This window comes from Fusarium falciforme, chromosome 8 (genome assembly GCF_026873545.1).
Source record: "Fusarium falciforme chromosome 8, complete sequence".
Taxonomy (NCBI): domain Eukaryota; kingdom Fungi; phylum Ascomycota; class Sordariomycetes; order Hypocreales; family Nectriaceae; genus Fusarium; species Fusarium falciforme.
The window spans coordinates 1,233,627-1,254,483 of NC_070551.1; the positions used below are offsets into that span (position 1 = coordinate 1,233,627).

Here is a 20,857-nt window from a genome sequence, read left to right on the forward strand (position 1 = left end):
AGAGGGCTGTGATGTTGAGATGGATGTTGTTGCTTGATGCTATTAGAAGTCTTTCCAGAGATGACCAGACCGTCTTATTTATACACAATTTGGCCTCTCGAATACAGGATGATCGTGTAAGTTGAATTTGACTCCGTCTCTATTTCCAATACACGCTCTGAATCGGACGCTACGGACAACCCCTGCTCGCAACTTACATGACGTGAATCGGGAGCCGAGCTACACGGCCCCACCCGTCAGGCACCAGCTCAAGCTACCTTTGTCCAGCATGGATGACTTCATTTGTGCAAGTAAAGCATGTGCCCATCTTGCTGCGCTTACGCCATACCGGTACTCGGAATTTTTACATAAAATATCCTTCCACTAGACACGGCAAATATCTGACGCTATAGGGTAGCTGTCCGGACCCACCGGAGCTCCGTGTGCAGGTATCGGCCGACCCCTGCTAGCTCCGGAGCTATTCCCAACACAGGCTGACAGGTCCTTCAAAAGACATCCACCCACGGCCGACCCTTGTTCAGATTGTAAGTCGAGCAAATTCACGACAACTCTTCATCTTCTGCTCTACGCAATGCATTCTCCAAGTCAACTGGCTCCAGGGTCCTGCTTCAACTGCAGGCGCCAGAAGCAGCGATGCGATAGGCTCCTCCCGCAATGCTCCCGTTGCAGCTCGTATGTCTTTTATTCTCCACCGGGCCTGTTTCCGTGGCGCCTTGCGGAACCATGGCACTGACCATGACATAGGAAGGCGGTTGCTTGTGATTATAAGGCAACGGCCAGCTCCCAAACAAGCCCCTTTTCGCCCGGAACTCAGGTAGAGGCGGCCGTGCTAGTACATCTTCGAGACTCGTGCAGTTTTGACTTGACACCACTGGCCGAACGCTACTTGATATGGGCAGCTTGTGCGAGTGACGACAGCGTAGGTGACGAGGGCAACCATGCTCAGCCCACGCTGTCCACACTTGTCCAAGACATCTTCAGTGCAGGCGGCGTAGACCTGCCTGCCGTGATTGAGACTTACTTTGCCATTGCGCACAGCTGGCTTCCCATATTGGACAAGGAGCAGCTGTATCTTGATATAAGTCACCTCCTCGGATACCCGGGATATCAAAACGATGTCGTTGCGCTTTTACTTCTTTGCATCTACATCTTTATACAGCAACCGTGCCAGCACCCAAACCATTCAGTCAAGTCCGCCCTATACCGCACCACTCGGCGCCTGTTCTTTCTCCTTCAGACATCAGCTCATAGTTCAGATATTGCCTTGCTGCAATCTGGTCTTTTGCTGGTTGCGTACGAACTTGGTCATGGTATGAGCAAGGATGCCTATGGGACTCTTGGTGTGTGCACGAGTCTTGCGCAGCAGCTGAGTCTACAACCAGACGGCTGTGACCGAGGCATGATACAGAGACCCGAGATAACGCAACTTGATCTGTGCTGGAGCGGGATTGTGCTGCTTGATAGGTATGTACCACCATTATCAAGTAAACTCAAGGCTTATGGCTATGCCAACATCGCTTATAGAACCATCATGCTATCCGACTTTGATTACCGTATACCACAGTCCGTCGGCCTCAACCACCAGTTCGTGGGTGCGGCAGTTGGCAAGGTGTCGGATGAGGATCTCCATGGCGACGACTTGCCTCGCAAGTTTGTGGCACGGGCACAAGTCGCTCTGCACATTGGCAAGATACTCGACGCCATGGCGAGTCCAGATCCAGCGCAAAGACAAGAAGCAGAAACAAACCTCCACAGGCTGGTAAGCTCTCTCATAACCAGAACGCAGGGCAAATCGTTTCCATTATGCGAGGCAGTAGCCATGTCTCTCAGGTAAGTTTCTTGACTTGGTTGGGGATCAGGCCAATTGGACTGACGTTGTGAGAAGCGCTTTGGCTATCTTGTACTGTCTGCGTGACACGCAGATATCCGCCCTCAGCAGCGCCACGACACGTTCGGCTGTTCGATGCGTGTACAACATGGTGTTTGACACATTTCACACCGAGGGCGAGATTGTCCGCCATAGAGGTTGGGTTAATGACAGTCGACCCTGTTTTATTGGTATATGCTGTTTGCAGGGTGCCGCCATTCGCATGGATCGCCTGTACGTGGACGGCCTCGTGGGTGAAGACTTGATGGAGCTGCGAAGTACGCTTGAGTCGTTCAGCACTCGTTGGAAGCTTGGAGGTAAGATCTGAAACATTTTTTATATCAGGCGGTCCTAACACCTTGATAGAGTCTTTCATCGAGGCATTAAACGCCGGAAGAGATGATTTATCGTCGGATAGGTGTCGAAGCATAGGGTAGGCAAATGAAGTCGGACACCGGACATCATTTTAACACCCGGTGTCCGAGCCGTCAGCAGAAAAACTGGGTCAAGTCGTCAGCTCTGACACTGAAACAGGCAACCCGGCCCTTAAAAAGCTCTCCGACCCCCGGGTTTATCACCTTGAACATCCCTTTACCTCCGGACCTCGCGACTTTATTCAACCTCCGTAGATTTCTCGTTTAGTTATTTTTCGTAAATACTACTCCTTTGTTTAACCTTTCTTAACGTCTTGGCGTCGACTCACTCTTTTTTCGTGCCCTCACTTGTGTCTTGCCATGGAGGACTGCCTCGTCAGTCGGAGCGGCGAAAGCGCCCGGTCCGGAGCAGCAGCAGAACAGACATGTACCACCAAGACAAGGGCTTGCGTCAACTGCGCCCGACTAAAAATGAAGTGCCAGTGGCCTAATTCAGGAGCTGGACGATCAGAGAATATCTGCTCAAGGTGAGAAATATCCTGTTGCAAAAAAGAACAGGAACTGATTGTCGCAGGTGCTCTCGAATGAAGCTAGAGTGTCGAGTACCAGAAACAACACAGAGGAAAAAGCGCGGAAAGTCAACGTACGTAATCTCACCCACCTTGTTCTACCTCACTGACACTCTCATACAGAAGGGTGGCTCAACTGGAGAAAAAGATTGACGGCATCGTCTCCCTCCTCGCTGCTCAGAAAGGCCTCTCCCCCTTGACACCAGAGAGTCCTCAAGATGTGCCAGCGCAGCAGGCAATCCCTGAAGATATCCAGGCAGTTCAGCTTGCCCCTGACCGCCTCCCGCCTCCTGGTATCGGGCGCTCTGATGATGACTATGCAGACCTGGAGCTATTCCCAGGCTTCCGCATCACCCATGATGAGGCCGCGAAACGGTTAGAGGTGTATCGTCGAGACTATGTACCCGAGTTCCCCTTTGTGCCCATGCCGGATTCGCTGGCGTCCCATGAGTTTTATTCCGAGTCGCGGTTCTTGTTCTGGACTATTCTGGCTGTTGTCTCACCACTCAAGGAGAAAGTGCAGATGGACTTCAAAGCTTGGTTCCGCAAGTACCTGGCCGAGCATGTAGTCATGGGCCAGGAAAGGTCACTAGACATTCTTCAGGGGATACTAGTCTACCTAGCCTGGTAAGTGGAACATGATCGGAGTATGGTCGAATGCTAACCGGCTCTTCCAGGAACGACTTTCACTTCTACGGAGACCTCCAGGTCACCAGCATTATCCAGCTGGCCATCGGTCTTATAATCGATCTAAGGTTAGACAGACCAGCGGGAGCCATCCTCGGTGCTCCACGCAGCTTACTAGGAGATGCGTGGACTTCAATGGGCAAACCCTGCTCCAAGATCAAGATGGATCAATCGTCACAAGACAAGAGAGCCGTCCTGGGGATGTACTACATAACAGCCATGTAAGTCGCCGTACTCTATCTTAATAATTAATAACTGACGGCCCCAGACTGAGTTCATTCTTCAAAAAGAATACCATCGTGCCGTGGAGCAACCATCTGTCGCAATGCTGCGACCACCTCATCGAGGCACGAGAGTACGAGTCCGACCTGTACCTCGTGGCTCTCGTCAGGATGCAGCACCTAGCTGAGCGTGGCTTCAGTGCCATACCCGCCGTCGACTACCTTGATCCTACTCCCCCGACATTTAGAGGCCATGTTGCCATGACCATGAACAACGTCCATCGCGAGCTGGAGCGGCTCTCCAAGTTCCAGCCGGACTCGGTCAAGCAGAACCGTGAGTGCATTAAAACCTTGATATTTATACCCACTAACATCATGAGAGATGCCTTCTGGGCTCACTACTACACCTTGCTCGTCCGCCTCTACGAGCCCACCATCCTCATGCGAGCAGCCCCCCTCAACACTTCAGACGGAACCCTCACGGAACCACTCCAGCACTCCGAGTACATGTGGAAATGCCTCGAAGCAGTAGCCGACTCATTCCAGGAGCAACTCGCCACCCCCGCGGCTCAAATGTCCACCCTCCCCGTGACGGTCAACTGCGTCCTTGCCTTTGCGACCGTCACAGCCTCGCGCCTCATCCTATCGGAAAACTCTCCAGATTGGGACACCAGCCTTGCTCGACGACGACTCAATTTTCAAGATATACTCAAGGGTCTGGGCGATCAGTTTGAAGCGGCGGATCAGGAAGCACTGCGACTCGACCGAAGACGTCGCGTCATGGAAGACGGTAGCAGCGTGTTTCTCAAATGCAGCTTCAAAGTACGATGGATTCGACAATGGTGCATGAACAAGATACCACAGGAAGAACAGCAGCAGCATCAGCAGCTACAGCATGTGGAAACTCCATGCGCAGCGCTGGCGCAGACACAGAGCGTGATTGAGCCGACTCCGGACTGGGCGGCCAATTTCCAATTCGATGATGACTTTTGGGCGGATTTGATGACGGGATACGATGCTGATGCTCTAGACACGTCGCTTGCGAGTGTTGCACCGGCGCATTAGAATTGAAGACTTGCAGGTCAGGTTTATTTGTATATTAATTAGGGTTTATATCTGGGTTGTTGAGATATCCATAGACGGGCTTTGGGCTTGGGCAGCCCTACCATTATATCACCACTTTTCATCGCTCTGGGCCATTGGACACAACTCGGCTCAAGAATCAAAATACAGACTCTTCAGATTGAAGCAAATAATTCCTTGTGTAACAAATACTCATCTTCCATGCATGCAACCTGACCAAAAGAAGCAATTCCGGCGCCGACATCCCCCGTCCCCCGTTGGCGGGTCAGGGTCAGCCTCACCGAGTTTCATTTCCCGACCGCCGGGTCCCCCTCATCTGCCGGCAGATCCGCTCAACAAAAAAGCAGCAGAAGACACTATTCACAGTCCTTCAACCTTCAATTGAGCGCCAATTGATCAGATACTCAATCGGAGATAAAGACGACACAATGGCTCAGAAACCAATTCGCGACTGGGTCTATTTGGCCATCATCTCGGTGCAGCTCTTTGGCATGTTTGGTATGTAGCTATTCCATTGTCGCAATTATGCCATTAAGCTCTGTGTGTTCATGAATTGCTCTGGCTCTGTTCACAACAGGGCAACAACTCAATGCTCAGTACTAACATCCCCAGTCCTCGACTTCACCCCTCTCTACCCAGACTCCCTCTACGGCAACCCCTCAGCGCCCTTCCACTTCCTCACCATCATCCGCGACACCTACCTCACCGTCTCGGGTGACCCCTTCTTCGGGGACAAGTTTGTTGGCGATTGGTTCCACGGCTTTCTCTGGCTCGAGCTGCTCGTTCAATGCCCTCTGGCCATCTACATTGTCTCTCAGCTCTCCTCCAAGAGCCCATCCTCAGGCCCGACTGAGCTTGCTGGCCTGGCTTTTGGTTGCCTCACTGGCATGGGCACCGTGGCGTGTGTTTCCGAGTTGATTCCTATGGGCCCGGAGCTCGTCTCGGAGGAGCACAAGACGAACCTTCTCTACGGAACCTATCTTCCTTTTCTGATCATTCGTAAGTGTTCAGGCATGTTCAACATGGGTGTATACTAATGCTTGAAAGCCGGCGTCATGGCCGTTGACATGTATACAAGGCTTCTACGTCGCGTGAGCACCGACACCAAGGCCAAGACACAGTAGATGAAAAGGCAACAGGAATAAGATTGTACAAAGCCGCATATGAATTATCATCAGGCTTTCAGATTACAAATATCACATGTTCCCAAACAACTCCCAAGATCCGTCCTTAAGACTCCAGAAATGCACGAGTGAACAGCGAAAAAGAGGGTCTAGTCTATTCTCTTGTGTTGCTGCTTCGAGTATCCCCATCCGTTGCCCACACTGTTGATCCCGTATCCTAGGGGAGTCGCACCGCCGAGTGATCGCCCCTTGAGCCTCCTAGGCAGCACGACGCCCAGTGTGTACATGGCCGCGACTAGTACGCCGGCGCCAAACGACACAAGGCTGTAGAAGACAGTGCTGGCGTAGATGTGACCGCCCAAGCCCTGCCACTCAACGCGCCCCTCGGTCTTGGGCAGTGCGGGTGTAGGGAACCAGCGCACTGACAGGCTCAGAGGCAGAGGGTCGCCGATAACGAGCTTCCTCGTGAAGGAGCCCTGTAGGTGGCTCAGGGGACTTGTGCTGTATGCGATGGCCGAGTCGAGTACGCCGCTGTCGTGGGGGTGCAAGTGGTGCTTGGGCGTGCTGTGCAGCAGGACGTTCATATGTGTGCTGACGTGCATGTGGCTCAGTTGGAGTGTTCCAGCGAGGGCAAAGACGAGAGGGATGTACTGCCTATCGGGCAGCTTCTCGCCGACGACCTCAACCTCAGGAGCCGGTCGCGCGGGGAGACGGCACGATAGGGGCGCGTCCGAGTGGATATAGAACTCGAGAAGGTGGAAGAAGGGGTCGTCGACGATGGGGATTGTGCAGTTGGTCTCGCCTTCGGTGCCGTAGTTGAACTCGAGGGGACGGCCGGTCTCGTTGCACACAGGGAAAGGGATCCATTCGATTTCGTGCTTTTCGTTTTCGAGATGTTCGCCCGTTTCCCTAGGAACAAAGTCAGCGGACAATATGACATTTGACAGTGACGGCAACGTACGAGCTACGACTCATGCACTCGACAGGAATCGAAGCGCCATAGAGATAAGACGGAAGCCCTTCCTCATGAGCGGCAGCGACCAGGGGCGACAATGCGCCGAGGACGACGGCCCAAGTCAAGGGGGCAAACATGTTGAGAGAAGCGGCGCAAGAGGTTTCGACTTGACAGCTTGAAGCGCCGGGGCAATCAAGATCATGACATGGCTCAATCAAAAGGCTTGCGTACGTTCTCTCTTGCCAAGCACCAAAACTCGCCGGTTGAACAATGTGGAGATGCCACCCTGGTTCTAATGCTGGCGGCGGATCACGTGGCTGGCTGATCCAGGGGGACGGGAATGTTGAAGATGTAGGGCAGCGTGTGACGAATGCTGATATTAAAGAATGGTGAATTGGTTCTTGTCGACAGTGTGTTTCATGTATTGGGACTCTTTTGATTCATTACTCGTGCCAAGACAAGTTGTCTGGGGGGCTCAATCCGTCATCAAGTCAATCTGAACCTTCAGTACCTACACCAAGAACTAGACGACACTACCACCAGCGTTCTTACAGTCAGGTTAGAGAAATGGGTATATAAAACCCAAGCCGATAAATCTGAATTTTCATTCTTAGGTATACAATGTCATTGCCAAGAAAATACCTGGTTTACCTCCCCAGTCTTTGCCCCTATCTTGTTGCTCTGGATGATGCTCGTTGGCGGGCTCTCCACTAGATGAGACTTCCGTATGTCCTCACACTTTGTCATATTCAATCGTTCCCAACAACACGTTATGACTTGCACTGAAGTTTTCTATCCAAAGTGAAAATGGTATACACCAAGGAGGCAGACAGTCGCGGGGATAGCCGCATAACCGTTCCCGAGAGTAACGTCTCACTTATACATCATCGCGGTCCCCGGGGACGGGCCGTTTCCGTTCTGGCTCATCACTTGCACGTTGACAACGATCCTGTTGACGAAACATAAAAACTATGTTTGCTCTCTTGACTTGGACTTGGCTAGAGTCCTGCCTTTATAGATGTGACCTGTGCCCTATTCGTTTGCTGGTTGGTCCGTCAATGAGATGACAGAGGGGCCGCCGCTTTCAGGAGTTTAAGACTGTCCGACGCAAGACTGTTGGCATTTTCATGGATGAAGGAGACAAACTGGCAAGTAGGCGAACGCTTTCAAGTGCCATGAAAAGTCCCTGTTATACTACAAAAATCACGATGTTGCTATCACATCGAGTTTTTGGATGCCTTGTTCCGCCACTGCACTTCAAGGCCAGATCACTCAAGGCTTCTAAACCAATAAGGTACGTTTAGTATTGCTTGCATCTAAGTAGTTCTCTAAATATCCCTTGAAACTGCTGCCTAAAGCTATGTTTAACGCTAGGTGGGCGCAGGTAACAAGGCATTGTGCAAACTGGTGCATGTCCAACAGGCTGCAGATGTCACCACCCTTCCCTTTATGCCTCAGGCCAGATCCAAAACAAGCTGTCCATGGTATCTCAATCTCTCCTATTAGTAACCAGATTCACTCAACCTTTCCTGTCGTGCAGATAACCTTCCACTCAACATCCCACCCCTTCCCTTCATACTTCTCCTCCAAATGCTTCCTCAACAACTCCCTAACCTCCTCCACAGGATGCTGCCTCCTCGTTTCTTCACTCCACGCGGCATTCATCAACCAAGCAAGCATCATCCCAAACGAAAGCACATACTCTTCAGCATTCTTAATGTGGTAGCGTCCCGGGTTGGTCGTCACCTGAACGTCCACAAACCCTTGGCTCTTTAGGTGTTTCTCGATCCACTGTGGGTCTGTCCAGTCGCCTTGGTTGTGCATTTGCATCTTTACTTCTTTGAGGAAGGGCGCCTCAAAGGGGAATGACTCGAAGGCGGATCTCATGTCGGGTTGCCAGAAGACGTTGCTCTTGTGAAATGTCGTGGCACCAAAGATGCCGCCCGGCTTGAGGATGCGCTTGGCGTCTGGCGATTGTCAGAACGGTCTTGAGGGTTTAAGAAACTTGACTCACCAGCTAGTACTGCATCGGGATCCGGGATGATGTGAAGTGCCAGGCCAAGTCCCACATGGGTAAAGCTGTTTTCTGGAAGGCCAGTGTTCTATCACTCGTTAGTGTCCGGCAACTCCAACTGCTTCAATCGGCTTACCGTTGCGTCCAACTTCTTGACCTCTATGTTCACCCATCCCTCCAGTCCAACTCTCTTCTTTGAGAGATTCACCATACCCTCCGCATTGTCTGCGCTCAAAAACGTACTCTTCTCAAGCACATCCTTGGGCAGTATCTGCTGAATCTCGTGGGTCAACACACCACTACCACAAGCATTGTCGAAGAATGCCACTGGCGTCGAAGTATTGTTTGTGATACCCATCTGTCGAGGCAGAGGCGCGATCAGCTTAGGCATCATGTGTCGAGAGACGTAGAGCATCTGCTCTTCCATGATGCCCTTTTCCGGACTGTTGTATAGCTCTGTGAGTGTCTTCATGGCGGTGGCTGCCTCTGTGCTGGACATGTTGAAAGATCTTGTAGCTTTTCTTGCAAATGAAAACACGTTCTTTATCATCGAGAGATTTATCCTGATCAGCAGGGAAAGCTGGGCCCTGGGGCATGGATATATAGGCACCTTGAGAGAAGTATCCGAAAAGTCACCGCCGTACGGAGACTATCTCGGAGTGTTCAACAAGGTCCCCAGGATGCTTGGTAACACGCGCAAATATAATACAATTAGTCCTATCACTTACTTCAGTCACATCGGTTATGCAAGTGTTGAGGATGGAACCATGTCGTGGTCCAGACTTGCACTCTCAGGACATGGGCTACGAACATCACCACATGCACACATCAACCCAGCTGAAAGAAAGTGACATTATACACTCAAACATTCAATTATACAAGGAAAGTGAAACAAACCAAAGCAAGCGTCTCTATAACCCAACAAGTTCCCTCATCCCAACTCGCAAAGCAATCAAGCAAGCCACACCTCCATCTAACCCTCTCTATCACCTTCTAAACGGATCCAGTAAAACACCTTCTAATCCAAAAAGAGCGAATACAAAAACCTCCTTTTATCCCAAAAAGTGTTGCAAGCCGATGCCTTGGTCCTCGTCGAGGTGAGGCTCGCATCGTCAGGTATCCTCGCCGCCCGGCTGTTGGATAGCTATATAAATTCATCTCGCCATACCAAATCATCGGTGTTCTTGTCGGTATGGACTACCAGCTTCACAAAGTTTGTAGTTGTCGATTGGGATGGAAGCTGGGAGGAAAACGTGGGCCCCAGCGATGCCCATTATGAGCTCGCAGTCATGTGCTCAGAGGAAGGAGTGTACTCGTAGAACATGTGCTTGTGGTGTGCTCATGGCGATCGCTGGGTAAAAGACTCACGCAGTGAAGCGCGGTCAACGTAACTTGATGCGTATGCATCATCGATGTGACTCGTGAAAGGAGTCTCGATTGTTGATTAAGGAGCCCAGCTCCCTCAAAGATACGTAGGAAACATGATTGTCGAAATCAGGTGAAGTAAAGAACGAATGGGAGTGCAGACATTGTTGGGTCCCTGAATTATCGGGCATCGTTTGTAAATACCATCTTGAGCATGTCCACGCGAGGAAGCCCTGATTGGATGTGTACGGTTGTAGTTGTGATTGTGAATCTTGATGTCGAAAGCAGCATTCCACTACAGCGACAGCCACCCAACTTATACCTCCAAAACTCGCCACCAGGCTGCACACTTGTTAATAAACAACCCCTCATTCCCAGCATCTCCAGGTGTGAGGCCTCGTCTCACAGCCGTGGCACTCGACGGTTCGCCTACTTGCACAAAGTGAGGCGAACGCATGCAAGCCTCACCACCACAGAAACCCAAGCCTCCCCCACGTCAACCGGGGGGCCTCATGATACATGGTCCCCGCGGGAACCGCAGCAGATCCTGTCAAAGGTGCAGAGCATGCATGTCAGCCGCACGCCTCTGCTTTCGGTCAATACGGTATTGTAAGGCGAGAGGCAAATTTGCTGTACGTTCGCCTTGCTGAGATATCCCCTTGCAACAGGTTATTCTTCCATCATGAACAACAGCATCACAGAGCCTCTCCTCTCCAGCAGGGCTCTGGCTTTGAATCATCTCTGGGGCATTTATTCCATTCTTTTCCGAGGCAGGCTTCGTAGAGCCCCCGCCTTGGTTTATAATTACAATAGACCTTTGAACCTGTACAACGCACCCTCATGCCAATTGGCGCCTATAGCATATCCATCATCCCTTTAACTAAGAAACATGCCGCAGCCACAACTACTCAAGCTCCAATCAATCCTATGGCTCTATGATACTCGTCGCCCTCTTTCTTCTCGTGTTTTCCATATCCGTCAAACCTCACCCTCTATGCAAACCTGAGGCTTCCAGTCGGCACACGTTGCGACAGTCCATCCACCTCTCTCTTGAGAGCCTTGAGCACACGCCTGACATCGGCGAGGTCTGCTCCGCCAGCATTGTTACCATGCCCAGGCGGCGGCAGCGCATCGTCGCATCGCTTGAGGAGATCCGCAACCGACTGGCCAATAGCACCACCCTTGCCTGCACCTCCTCGTCGGCGTACCTCGGCGAGCCAGTCGTTGACCACGTAAACAATCAGCTCAATCATACGGTTGCGAACTGATCCGCTAAAGCCATAGTCCTGGCTGTCGAAGACGACCTCCAGAACCCGAACAATCATGTCGTGAGACACACCCAAGGTGAGGAATAATTGGACAGGCCAACTAGGATCAGCACCAATCGTAGCATCTTGTTGGTGTGCCACTGCGTAGCGGCAGAGTTCGGGGAGGAGGTCTTGGATGGGGAAGATGAAGCTGTCGAGGGATGTGCGATGGGCAATGTTCTGGATCTTGCTGGTCACCGACTCGTAAGGCATAGGAGGCGAGGGCATCCCAGGCTCCGAGTTCTCCAGGCGCGACATGACCTCGTCGTGTGTCTGCTGGATCAGGTTGCTCCAGGTACCCGAGATGGTCATGTGGTTGCGGTAGTCGGCAACATGGTAGATAAGAAGGCAAAGGTCATAGTAACCGGCCTGGTCGGCATAGTCGTTGAACAGCTGCAATACGTTAGCGATTGTGCCTCGCAAACCGGGTCTCCTGGATAACTCACCTCAGAGAGTCCCTGAATCTTGCCCTTCAGAGCGTCCTCAATCTCCAGTTTCCGCTCATCATCGATTCTCTCATCTGCCTTGAGGCGCTCAAGCAGGTCGTCTTGAATATGCGCAATCTCCAGCAACTCGGTCACGCTATGGTTGAGCAACTGCTGTTGCTGTCGGCTAACACCGGTAGTAGCGACGTTAGCGTTGGCCTTGGCCAGACTGAGCAGTCGGATACGGTCCTTGATGCCAATGGGGAAATCAGAGTTGGCGAGCTCAGCCTGAACCTCGGCGGCATCAAAGAACCTGCTACGGTTCGTGTAGAATCGGCAGAGCAGGTCAGCATGCTCGACATTAGTTCCAGCAAGACGCTGGAGGAAGGTGATAACGTGAGGCGAATCGATGGCCAGGATACGGTCGGTCCAGCCTTGTTGAATGTACCACTCATAGAGGTCAAAGTGGAACACCTCGTCATCAGACCCATTCACCACATCGTAGGCCTCAAGTCGCTTCGTGGCAATCAATGTCAGCCTGCCATCAACCATCTCGGGCTCACTGCTTGAAGCAGCGTCGAGGTGACTCAGGGCGTCATGAATCATATCATAGCAACGCTTACGGTCGTTGAAGGCATCAGCTCGAGGGTCTCCTGCTGGCTTTCCATCGTTGACCCATGACAGAGCCGTGTTACCCCTGTCCTTCTCCCGGGCCACAACCAGGCACAGCTGGATCGCCCCGGCGTAATACTTGAGCTCAATGTACTGTGTGACCGCGGTCTGAAGATTGGCAAAGGTGAGGCTGCCGGCCACCCTCTCAAAGAGCCTCAAGCTCTCGTGGAGAAGGCTTCGCGATTGGTTTGTGTTCGGGGGTTGGTCAGAAGCTCGCTTGAGTTGTTCCTGTGCCTTGAAGATCACAACATCATCTGGACTACAGAAGCTACCGCATCTCCTTCGCAGGGCGTCGGCGACAGTTTCAACGTTTGAGCCGCTCTCGATGTTGCGGTTAACAATAGCCTTAACCAGAAGCTTGGCGAGGTCCTTGCCGTCGGTTTGCGAGAAAAGCTTCTCATAAGTAAGGTCCTTGAGCTGTTGTTGAGCCGTGGCGTCAAGACGGGTGTAGATATCGGCAACTCGCTCGTCAAAGAGCATCAGCACGAAAGAGATACCCTCAGAGATACTCTCCATCAGCTTCTGCAGAGCGTGCAGAGCCTGGTGCTCAGCCTGCAGGGCAACTTCTTCTTGACGGCTAGAGACATGCTGCAGATCGGACGGGCCTGACAAGCCCTGAATGAGACCCCGGTTGGAATCGAGGAATCGTCGAAGCCGCTCGAGGTTCTCCTGGACCGCGCTCAACTTAGGGAGAGGGATAGTAGAGCTGATGGTAACACCACCAGTAGCAGAAGTGCCGGGTGTGATGACAACGGACTTCCAGAGCTGGCGGATCAAGCGGGAGAGATACAGGGCCAGGGCGTCGTGTCGGGAAGAGAGTCTGACAGAGTCGGTAGTCAGAGATGTGCCGTCGGTTTCGGTAATGGTAGGCTGTCCACCAAAGTCAACAAAGACAGATCTCGCCCGGTCCTCTGTTGCCTGATCAATGGCACGCGCAGCGCCTGGTCGAGAATCGCCACCATGACCGCAGGCCACAGCCAGGGCAGTTGAAACAGTCTCGACGCGACCGTACAGCTGAATAAACCGGCGGCAGACCTGCTCATAGCCTTCATCTCCCACGGCGCCCCTGATCGCTGAAGCAAAAATATCCACGAATCGCCTTCGTCGAATAATGTGCACACCTGTGTTGGTGAGCACCGCAAACTCGCTGGGCGCCTCATCAAACTGGACAGCCAATTCGTTGCCAAATCCAAGGGGCTGTGGCGCTGCCGAGAAGGGCTTCGTAATCAGGCCAACGGCCTCCGCCCGGCTTCCAATGTCGATCCAACTTGCGCTTTCGTAGTACTTCAACGGAGCTGTCGGGGGCGTGTCCTTAATACGACCAGTCTCGGGGCCAGACACGAAGAGGGTATCCTCGTTCGGATTGGAGCCCCTACTGACGAAATCCAAAAAGTATCCGGGCGCAAATCGGGCACCTTGTCGGCTTTCGGTCAGCATGGCTGATTCTAAATCGGTTATCGTCTCGCCTCCAGGATAACCAGACCGGCGAGGGTTTTGGCTGGGAGGGAACTTGATGAACTGAACCTGCATGCTCTGAGGGGCCATGTTTGACTGGGAGCCATAGAGGTAGGATGCTGCGCTGGTGGCACTGAAGAATAGACGGCAGCCGGTGTTAGTCAGAGCCATCAAGTGAAGCTTCGATGCCTCTTGCTTAGAGATCGGGCTGATCGAGACAATACTTGATCGATCATTCAACAACATGGACTGGCTGATCATGTGCGCAATGTCGCGAAGACAGTGCACCTTCTCCTTCTCGATCACCTTGTTAAGACGGTCGGGGGCCTCCATGTGATATGTTCGAATCGTCGATCGGCTCGAAAGGGTATAAACGAGGTTTCTCGAGTCGTCAATAACGATGTCCTTGAGGTGCTCGGGGGTCTTGTGTGACCAGAAGCCTCCTTGCAGAGTGACAACTGAAGACCAGCCAGGATTCGTGTGGTTAATCTTGCCGCAGCGATTTGAGAACCACTTCTCCTCAGACTGGTAGTACAACTCGTTGATGTCGATGTCATTGCTTCCTCCAAAGAAGATTCGGCCGTTCGCGGCTCCCTTGATGACCCTAACATCGGTGCCACGGAGCGGGAGCTGCATCTTGGTCTGGTACAAGGAAACCGCCTTGGTTCCAGCAGGGGTGTCGGTCGCGGACACACCAAGAAGGGTGATTTCCGAAGACGTAGCAACAACCAGAATATGCGTGATCGTCGCAACAAAGATACCTGGCTTGGGTGGCACGAGCGCAACAGCGTGAATCGTGTGCGGTTGGTCCTCGAAGCCGATCAGCTCAGGGTCGGGATGGGTGTAGTCCCAGAGGAACAGAGAGTTGTCAATAACAACCCAAGCATGGTTTATCTCTGCAAAAAGACCCATCAAAGTTTGGAGCTCGCCAGTGTTGTAGTGATCGAAGACTTGGTTCGGGATGGGGTACATCTGCGTCTTGTGGAAGGGGGCCATGGGGGATTCTGTAGTTTCAAGGTCATACTCAGAGGACGCGCCCTCTAAAGTGCTGTCAGCTATCTTCTTCATACAATATCCGCTGGGAACCTACGTCTGCAATATGAATCCAGGTCTGGGAACCGGCCATCGGCCTGGAGGAAGGTGTTGATGGCCTTGGCTGCCTTGACGACGGGAGGAACATTCTCGGATCGCGGAGGTGGCAGCGCGGTCGGCGCCACGAGACTCTCGCTCGTAGGTGTCCTCGAAGTAGGTGCTGTCGTGGTGACGGCTCGAGATGTCGATGTCGGTGCGGCAGTTCTCGATGTCGAGCCAGACTGGCTGTTCTCAGCTGTCTGGAACAGCTGGCGGCGCACGGGATCAGGGCCCGACTGGAACCTCGAGGTAACGGCCGGAGTGTTCAGAAAAGCGCCTGGAACTGGTCGCACCGGAGTGGTCTGTGGGAACGACATAATGGGCAGCAATATCGAGACCCGCGCCGGGCCTTTGCAGCTTCAGCGATGCCGTGCTATACCGCTGGACGCAGGTCGCGAACCACCATGCAAAGACGACGGGATTGCGCGTGTTGGAGGATGGCAGTCAAAGCCTCGAATCCGAAAGTCGCGCTTCTGGCCTCGTCGCAGCTCGTCGTGTCGGTCGCGTCGTCGTCCTGCCTGAGACGGGATGTATGGTCAGAGGTACACGCTGTGGCAGTGATAAACAATTTGACGAGAGCTTGGGGAGGCTGGAGTTGGAGCACCGGATTTTTCGCGACTGGGGGCTTTGGCGCTAGGACCATTTGGGCGCAAGGCTGAGACTTGGGACCAGCAACCACGATGCTACGCGTCATGAGTGGACAAAGATTCTAGAAGCAAGGCACAATTTTGTGAAAGAAATCAGGCAAAAGTTGCTGGTATTCTTTCTTTCTGCGTTTCACGTCCGAGACACAACCGATCGCCGGTCATCTTGATAGGACTCGGTGAAGTTGGTGTTATGTAGGGAGATTCAGTGACAGAGATTCTTCATCACACAAACCGTGTTTTCACATCCTTCATGATTACTTTCTCTACTGCCTCTACTTCCTGCCACATTCCTCCTTTTAATTCCACGTGTTTTGTTCATCCACTGCGCCTATCCTTCCCAAGTATCCCATCCTTGGCCATCCCAATTACTGCTTCTTAGCCTCCCGAGCCGCCTTGCGCAGAGCCCTCCGTCGGATGTCCACGTGCATCTTCTTATTGTAGTAAATGGTGATGGGGCTGTTGACACCAGGAACGTTCTCAATCAGCCAGAGCATAAAGGAGTGGCTCCACCAAGGTGTGTAGGTGTTGGGGGCAGTCTGGTAGCCACCCAGGCCAACCTTTCCAAGTGCGGCCTTGACAAAGTTGCGAGCATTGGGGACAAGCAGACTGGGGCGGCGGACCTTGCTCATGGCCGTGGTGACGAGATGGCTCAGAACAAGGTAAACATCGACGTTGTCATCAGCAAGCTCCGAAGACAGGGCGTTGCTCCACTGCTGAAGGAAAGCCTTGCTACCAGAGTAGGTGGCCAGGTAGGGTGTAGGAGTCCAGCCGCCGAAAGAGCCCATGGTCAGAATAAGGCCACGCTTTCGCTGCTTCAAGATAGGAGCGACAGTCTGGGTAACCCGAAGTGTGCCGATACAGTTGATAGTGATGATGTTCTGGAGCTCCTCCTTCGCAGTCTCCAGGAAGGAAACGGGAATGCTATGGCTCTGGCCGACATTGTTGATCAAGATACCAACGTCCAGACCTTGGATAAGCTCGGCCAGGCGCTCGTAGTCGGCGTCGTTGTTCTGGGAGAAATCCATGGCAAGGCTCTTAATCTCAAGGCCCTTTCCGGGGAACTTTTCCTGGATCTCGGCAGCCAGAGACTCTAGCTTCGACAGAGTTCGGGAAACGAGGACGAGGTTGAAGCCCTTAGCGGCGAGCTGAAGAGCGTACTCCTTGCCCAGGCCATCAGAGGCGCCGGTCACGACAGCCCAGGTGCCAGGCTTGCCATACTTTCGGAGCTGCAGAAAACAGAATTAGCTACTAGGTTACTCCAGCATGGATATCATGGCCACATACGTTGGTGCCTCCCAGAACGAAGGCGCTGAGGACGAGCTGGAGATAGCTCAACAGCTTGGAGCCGAGCACGAGGGCACCAATACCAGCAAGACTCCACTGAAGAGGCTGCGGCACGCGCTGAAAGAAATCAGAAATGGCGTCCATTTTGACGAATATTCAAACGGTCGCAACTCGAAGGAATAGGTTGTCAGAGGGAAAAGGACAGCTCCTCAATCAAGGCTCTCAAGATCTGCAACCCCTCGGCTCTTGGCCCGCCAGGAACAATTAATTACCCCTGACGTTGTTGAGGTGGCCCAAGCTTTCTTCCGTCCCGCGGTCGCCGATTTACAGGTCCCTCCCACCAAAAAGCCCAGAGCCGATCTCACCATCCTGCACTTTCAAAGACATCAGCGCAATCTGTGGCCAATTTAAGACCGCACAAGTGCAATTGTTGAGTATTTTGCATTCGACTTAGTGGCAATGGATCTTCTCAAGTCTATTCTTCCCGAGGCAAAGGGCATTCTGCCCTATCACATGCTTATCGTAAGTCCCTACTCTCCCTTTAATCGGCTGGCACTCAATTGACCGCTACAGCTCTCTCTCATCTCCATTGGCAACTCGCTACAGACGTATGCGACCCTACACTTTTCCCGCCGAGTCTACAACGGTCGATTCATCCGAAACGCGAAGCTGCCACCCAAGACGGCCACGTTCGAGCCCGAGGACTCGGTCAACAAGCTTGTGTCAGCCCAGAATGACCCCAAGGCCACCGACCAGATGACCCCTCTCGCGGGCAGGCTGTTTGGTACCTGGACCCTCATCACCTGCATCGTGAGATGCTACGCGGCCTACAACCTACACATTGGCCCCGTCTACACCATTGCGTACTGGACCTATGTGGTTGCGCTGGGACACTTTGCTAGCGAGCTCTTCGTCTTCAAGAGCATGACCTTTGGTCTGCCCCAGATCTTCCCCTTCACTCTGGCTTCTCTCTCCTTGATCTGGATGCCCCTTGTTCGTGACCACTACGTTACGCTCAACTAGATGCGACAATGTGTATAGACAAGATCTATATATAGGGTAAATATGATGGTTGCAGCCCGAAAAGGTTACACCATACGGTCTATAGACAAAATAGAGAGCGAAATTGTTTGGGATTAACTGATGACCCTCAAGCCTAGAGATTCTTTCGATACAGCTCTCCTCCGCAGTTGCGCAGGCGGACCGTGGCCTGCTCAGGCGTAATGTCACGCTGCGGCTCAGCCATGAGTTCGTAGCCGACGAGGAACTTTTTGACCGTGGCCGAGCGCAGCAGAGGTGGGTAAAAGTGCATATGGAAGTAGGCGTTTTCCACCTCCTCTGGCGTCCCGCTGAGAGGGGCCTGGTGAAGTCCAGAGCTGTAGGGGAAGTTGCACTCAAAAAGGTTGTCGTATCTTCGGCTTACCTCTTGGATCGCCTCAGCAAACTGGAGCCGTTCCTCAGGCTTAAAGTCGACGAGGGCTCGGATGTGTCGCTTTGGAAGGATGAGGACTTCGAAAGGCCAGACAGCCCACCAAGGGCAGACGATGACAAAGCCCTCGTTCTGCCAGACAACGCGCTCCTCCTTTTCCAACTCCAGCTTGACATAATCACCCAGGAGATGTCGGCCCTCGTGTTGAGCTCGGTACTTGGTCATCTGCACCAGCTCCTTACCAGGCTCCTCTGGCAAAGTAGAAGTTGTCCAGACCTGACAATGAGGGTGGGGGTTCGAGCAGCCCATAGCTGCGCCCTTGTTCTCAAAGATTTGCATGTAGCGATACTCCTCCTCTGGGATAGGAGCGGCATCCTTGGGCATGGAGATGGTCAGCTTCTCGGCCTCCGCCGCGAGCGGGCTGGATGCCGCCAGGTGGTTGGCGTAAATGCGAGTCCAATGCTCGATAACAGGCACGATCTCTTTGGGCGTCATGTCGGCCAACGTGACATGATGCTTTGGGGAGAAGGTGATAACATAACAGACGCCCTTGACTCCCTGCGCCCGCAGGAGCAGAGATTCCAGGTCATCTGACGAGGACTCGCCTTCGTAGTCTGGCTGTTCCGCCTTTACAGCGCTGTAATCGTTGACAAAGGCAAAGGTCGTGTCGTAAGCTGGGTTTTGGCCTCCAGCAGCGCGTGTGTTTCCTGGGCAAAGATAGCACTGAATGGATGGTCAGATCATGTTTGACTAGACGAGGTGTCATGAGCGCACCTTAGGATCATATTCAGGAAGTGAGCCTGCGACAGCAGCCTCTTGCTGGCCCCTACGAAATATTAGAACAAGCTTCTGAGGTGAAAGAGGGAATAACTCACTGCCAGGGCCGCTTCGTCCGGTGGGGAGACACAAGAAGCCAGGAATCCGTCAGTGGATTATACCTGCGGTGAGATATGTCGTCGAGGATCTGATCAGGCATGATGGCGTGGTGGGAGTTTCAACAACAGCACAACAATGAGATTTTCTTCAGTGATGAGCCAAGAGGTTCAGTGTTATGTACGGTCTGAGGTTTAAGGTGAAATCGGTGAGGCAGGGAAGAAAATGACTCTCAGAGCTTCTGGAGATTGTGAATGGCGCGGTTCAACGCCTGGCCCGGTGGCACTCAAAGGTACCGCCGTCATCTGAATGGATCCCTCGGCCGCGCTCTCGGCGAAGCTTCCAGCGAGGGGAACAGCATGTGCTTGGATATTTGCCACGATCTCCGTACACAAACATCATCCGGTGATTTTCTTGATATGCGTATGCTAAATCTTAAAGTGCTCTATATGCTAGACTGTTGAACAAGAACGACTTCATCCTTCCTGCAAGGTTGCTTGGGCTCGAGATTTACGAGGAGTGGGCGACCCCCAATGACCCCGCGATCAAGCTTCTCAAACCCCCACCACATCACTAGCCCAATGGCGTTCCACATACTGGAACGTTGTTATTCTTTGCAACTGTCCAGTAGCATCAACGATGATCTAAATGTTGGGGGAGGCGTTAGCCTCATTCTGTAGTCGGATTTGCAAAAGAGAGAACGCTTTAAATCCATCTAAAGTATCCCCATGAGTATTAGGCTGTCCTGCGTCAGCCGAATGAAGCCCCGAATGAATCCCCGACCTGTGTGCGAGATAACATCAAGGAGCTATGCCCCATTAGTGGTACTACAAATTTGGGGTTGAATTGGGTCATACCATGTGCAATGAACGATATAGTCCGAGATACCGCAGTAGGTCACTGAATGGCTGCTAAATACAGGTAGGTAACGAGCTGGATATAATTTGCGCTGCCCATAGATCTGGAGATGGCAGCATACTTGCCTCGATGCGTCTACACGCAAAGCGGTCTTGAGGCCATGTTTTTCATTCAATTCAATCAAAACTGACTATCTTATGTCTGAGAAGATTTATTTGCTTGCAAATAAACCCAGGTTCTATGACATCGAGCAACATCGAATTCCCCTTCGTTCATCTTTTTGGCATCCATCCATTTTAGGAATAGCGGCATCCGTCAGTGGCTCACTCTCAAGCGTCCGTGCCTGGATTCTCGGCACGTGACCTCACTGCGGAGGCGGATACGGCACGCTCAGCAGCGGGACATGGGTTTGGGCTCCATCCAACCAACCAAGCCAGAGCGCCGAAATCAACATCGCAACTCCAAGCGACGAGTCGACCCATCACTTGCTCCATCAACCACGACCCCTAATCACCCA

General features: G+C 52.6%; 8 protein-coding genes across 8 annotated transcripts; 3 read left to right on the forward strand and 5 right to left on the reverse strand.

Moving 5' to 3' along the window:
* Positions 1-535: 535 nt before the first annotated feature.
* On the forward strand, positions 536-4,783 carry NCS54_01022000 (Zn(2)-C6 fungal-type domain-containing protein; the record flags this gene model as incomplete). Its single annotated transcript, XM_053155537.1, has 9 exons — positions 536-672; positions 745-1,464; positions 1,525-1,830; positions 1,886-2,184; positions 2,234-2,300; positions 2,934-3,437; positions 3,488-3,718; positions 3,766-4,052; positions 4,101-4,783. Exons 1-9 carry the CDS (start codon positions 572-574, stop codon positions 4,781-4,783), a joined length of 3,198 nt encoding a protein of 1,065 aa, XP_053011512.1. The 5' UTR covers positions 536-571.
* Positions 4,784-5,229: 446 nt separating this feature from the next.
* On the forward strand, positions 5,230-5,925 carry NCS54_01022100 (Putative membrane protein; the record flags this gene model as incomplete). The annotated part of the gene is made up of 3 exons (XM_053155538.1): positions 5,230-5,299; positions 5,414-5,800; positions 5,849-5,925. 3 exons carry the CDS (start codon positions 5,230-5,232, stop codon positions 5,923-5,925), a joined length of 534 nt encoding a protein of 177 aa, XP_053011513.1.
* A 149-nt stretch (positions 5,926-6,074) lies between these two features.
* On the reverse strand, positions 6,075-7,017 carry NCS54_01022200 (Hypothetical protein; the record flags this gene model as incomplete). The annotated part of the gene is made up of 2 exons (XM_053155539.1): positions 6,075-6,834; positions 6,887-7,017. The coding sequence occupies 2 exons, from the start codon at positions 7,015-7,017 to the stop codon at positions 6,075-6,077; spliced, it is 891 nt and encodes a 296-aa protein (XP_053011514.1).
* A 1,378-nt stretch (positions 7,018-8,395) lies between these two features.
* On the reverse strand, positions 8,396-9,393 carry NCS54_01022300 (Hypothetical protein; the record flags this gene model as incomplete). The annotated part of the gene is made up of 3 exons (XM_053155540.1): positions 8,396-8,847; positions 8,895-8,982; positions 9,031-9,393. The coding sequence occupies 3 exons, from the start codon at positions 9,391-9,393 to the stop codon at positions 8,396-8,398; spliced, it is 903 nt and encodes a 300-aa protein (XP_053011515.1).
* Positions 9,394-11,251: 1,858 nt separating this feature from the next.
* NCS54_01022400 (Hypothetical protein) lies at positions 11,252-15,566 on the reverse strand (the record flags this gene model as incomplete). The annotated part of the gene is made up of 3 exons (XM_053155541.1): positions 11,252-11,959; positions 12,013-15,158; positions 15,209-15,566. The coding sequence occupies 3 exons, from the start codon at positions 15,564-15,566 to the stop codon at positions 11,252-11,254; spliced, it is 4,212 nt and encodes a 1,403-aa protein (XP_053011516.1).
* A 695-nt stretch (positions 15,567-16,261) lies between these two features.
* NCS54_01022500 (Very-long-chain 3-oxoacyl-CoA reductase) lies at positions 16,262-17,324 on the reverse strand (the record flags this gene model as incomplete). The annotated part of the gene is made up of 2 exons (XM_053155542.1): positions 16,262-17,122; positions 17,181-17,324. The coding sequence occupies 2 exons, from the start codon at positions 17,322-17,324 to the stop codon at positions 16,262-16,264; spliced, it is 1,005 nt and encodes a 334-aa protein (XP_053011517.1).
* A 315-nt stretch (positions 17,325-17,639) lies between these two features.
* On the forward strand, positions 17,640-18,203 carry NCS54_01022600 (Hypothetical protein; the record flags this gene model as incomplete). The annotated part of the gene is made up of 2 exons (XM_053155543.1): positions 17,640-17,702; positions 17,754-18,203. The coding sequence occupies 2 exons, from the start codon at positions 17,640-17,642 to the stop codon at positions 18,201-18,203; spliced, it is 513 nt and encodes a 170-aa protein (XP_053011518.1).
* Positions 18,204-18,336: 133 nt separating this feature from the next.
* Positions 18,337-19,585, reverse strand: NCS54_01022700 (Galactose-1-phosphate uridylyltransferase; the record flags this gene model as incomplete). Its single annotated transcript, XM_053155544.1, has 3 exons — positions 18,337-19,332; positions 19,384-19,435; positions 19,485-19,585. 3 exons carry the CDS (start codon positions 19,583-19,585, stop codon positions 18,337-18,339), a joined length of 1,149 nt encoding a protein of 382 aa, XP_053011519.1.
* Between the last annotated feature and the right edge of the window lie 1,272 nt (positions 19,586-20,857).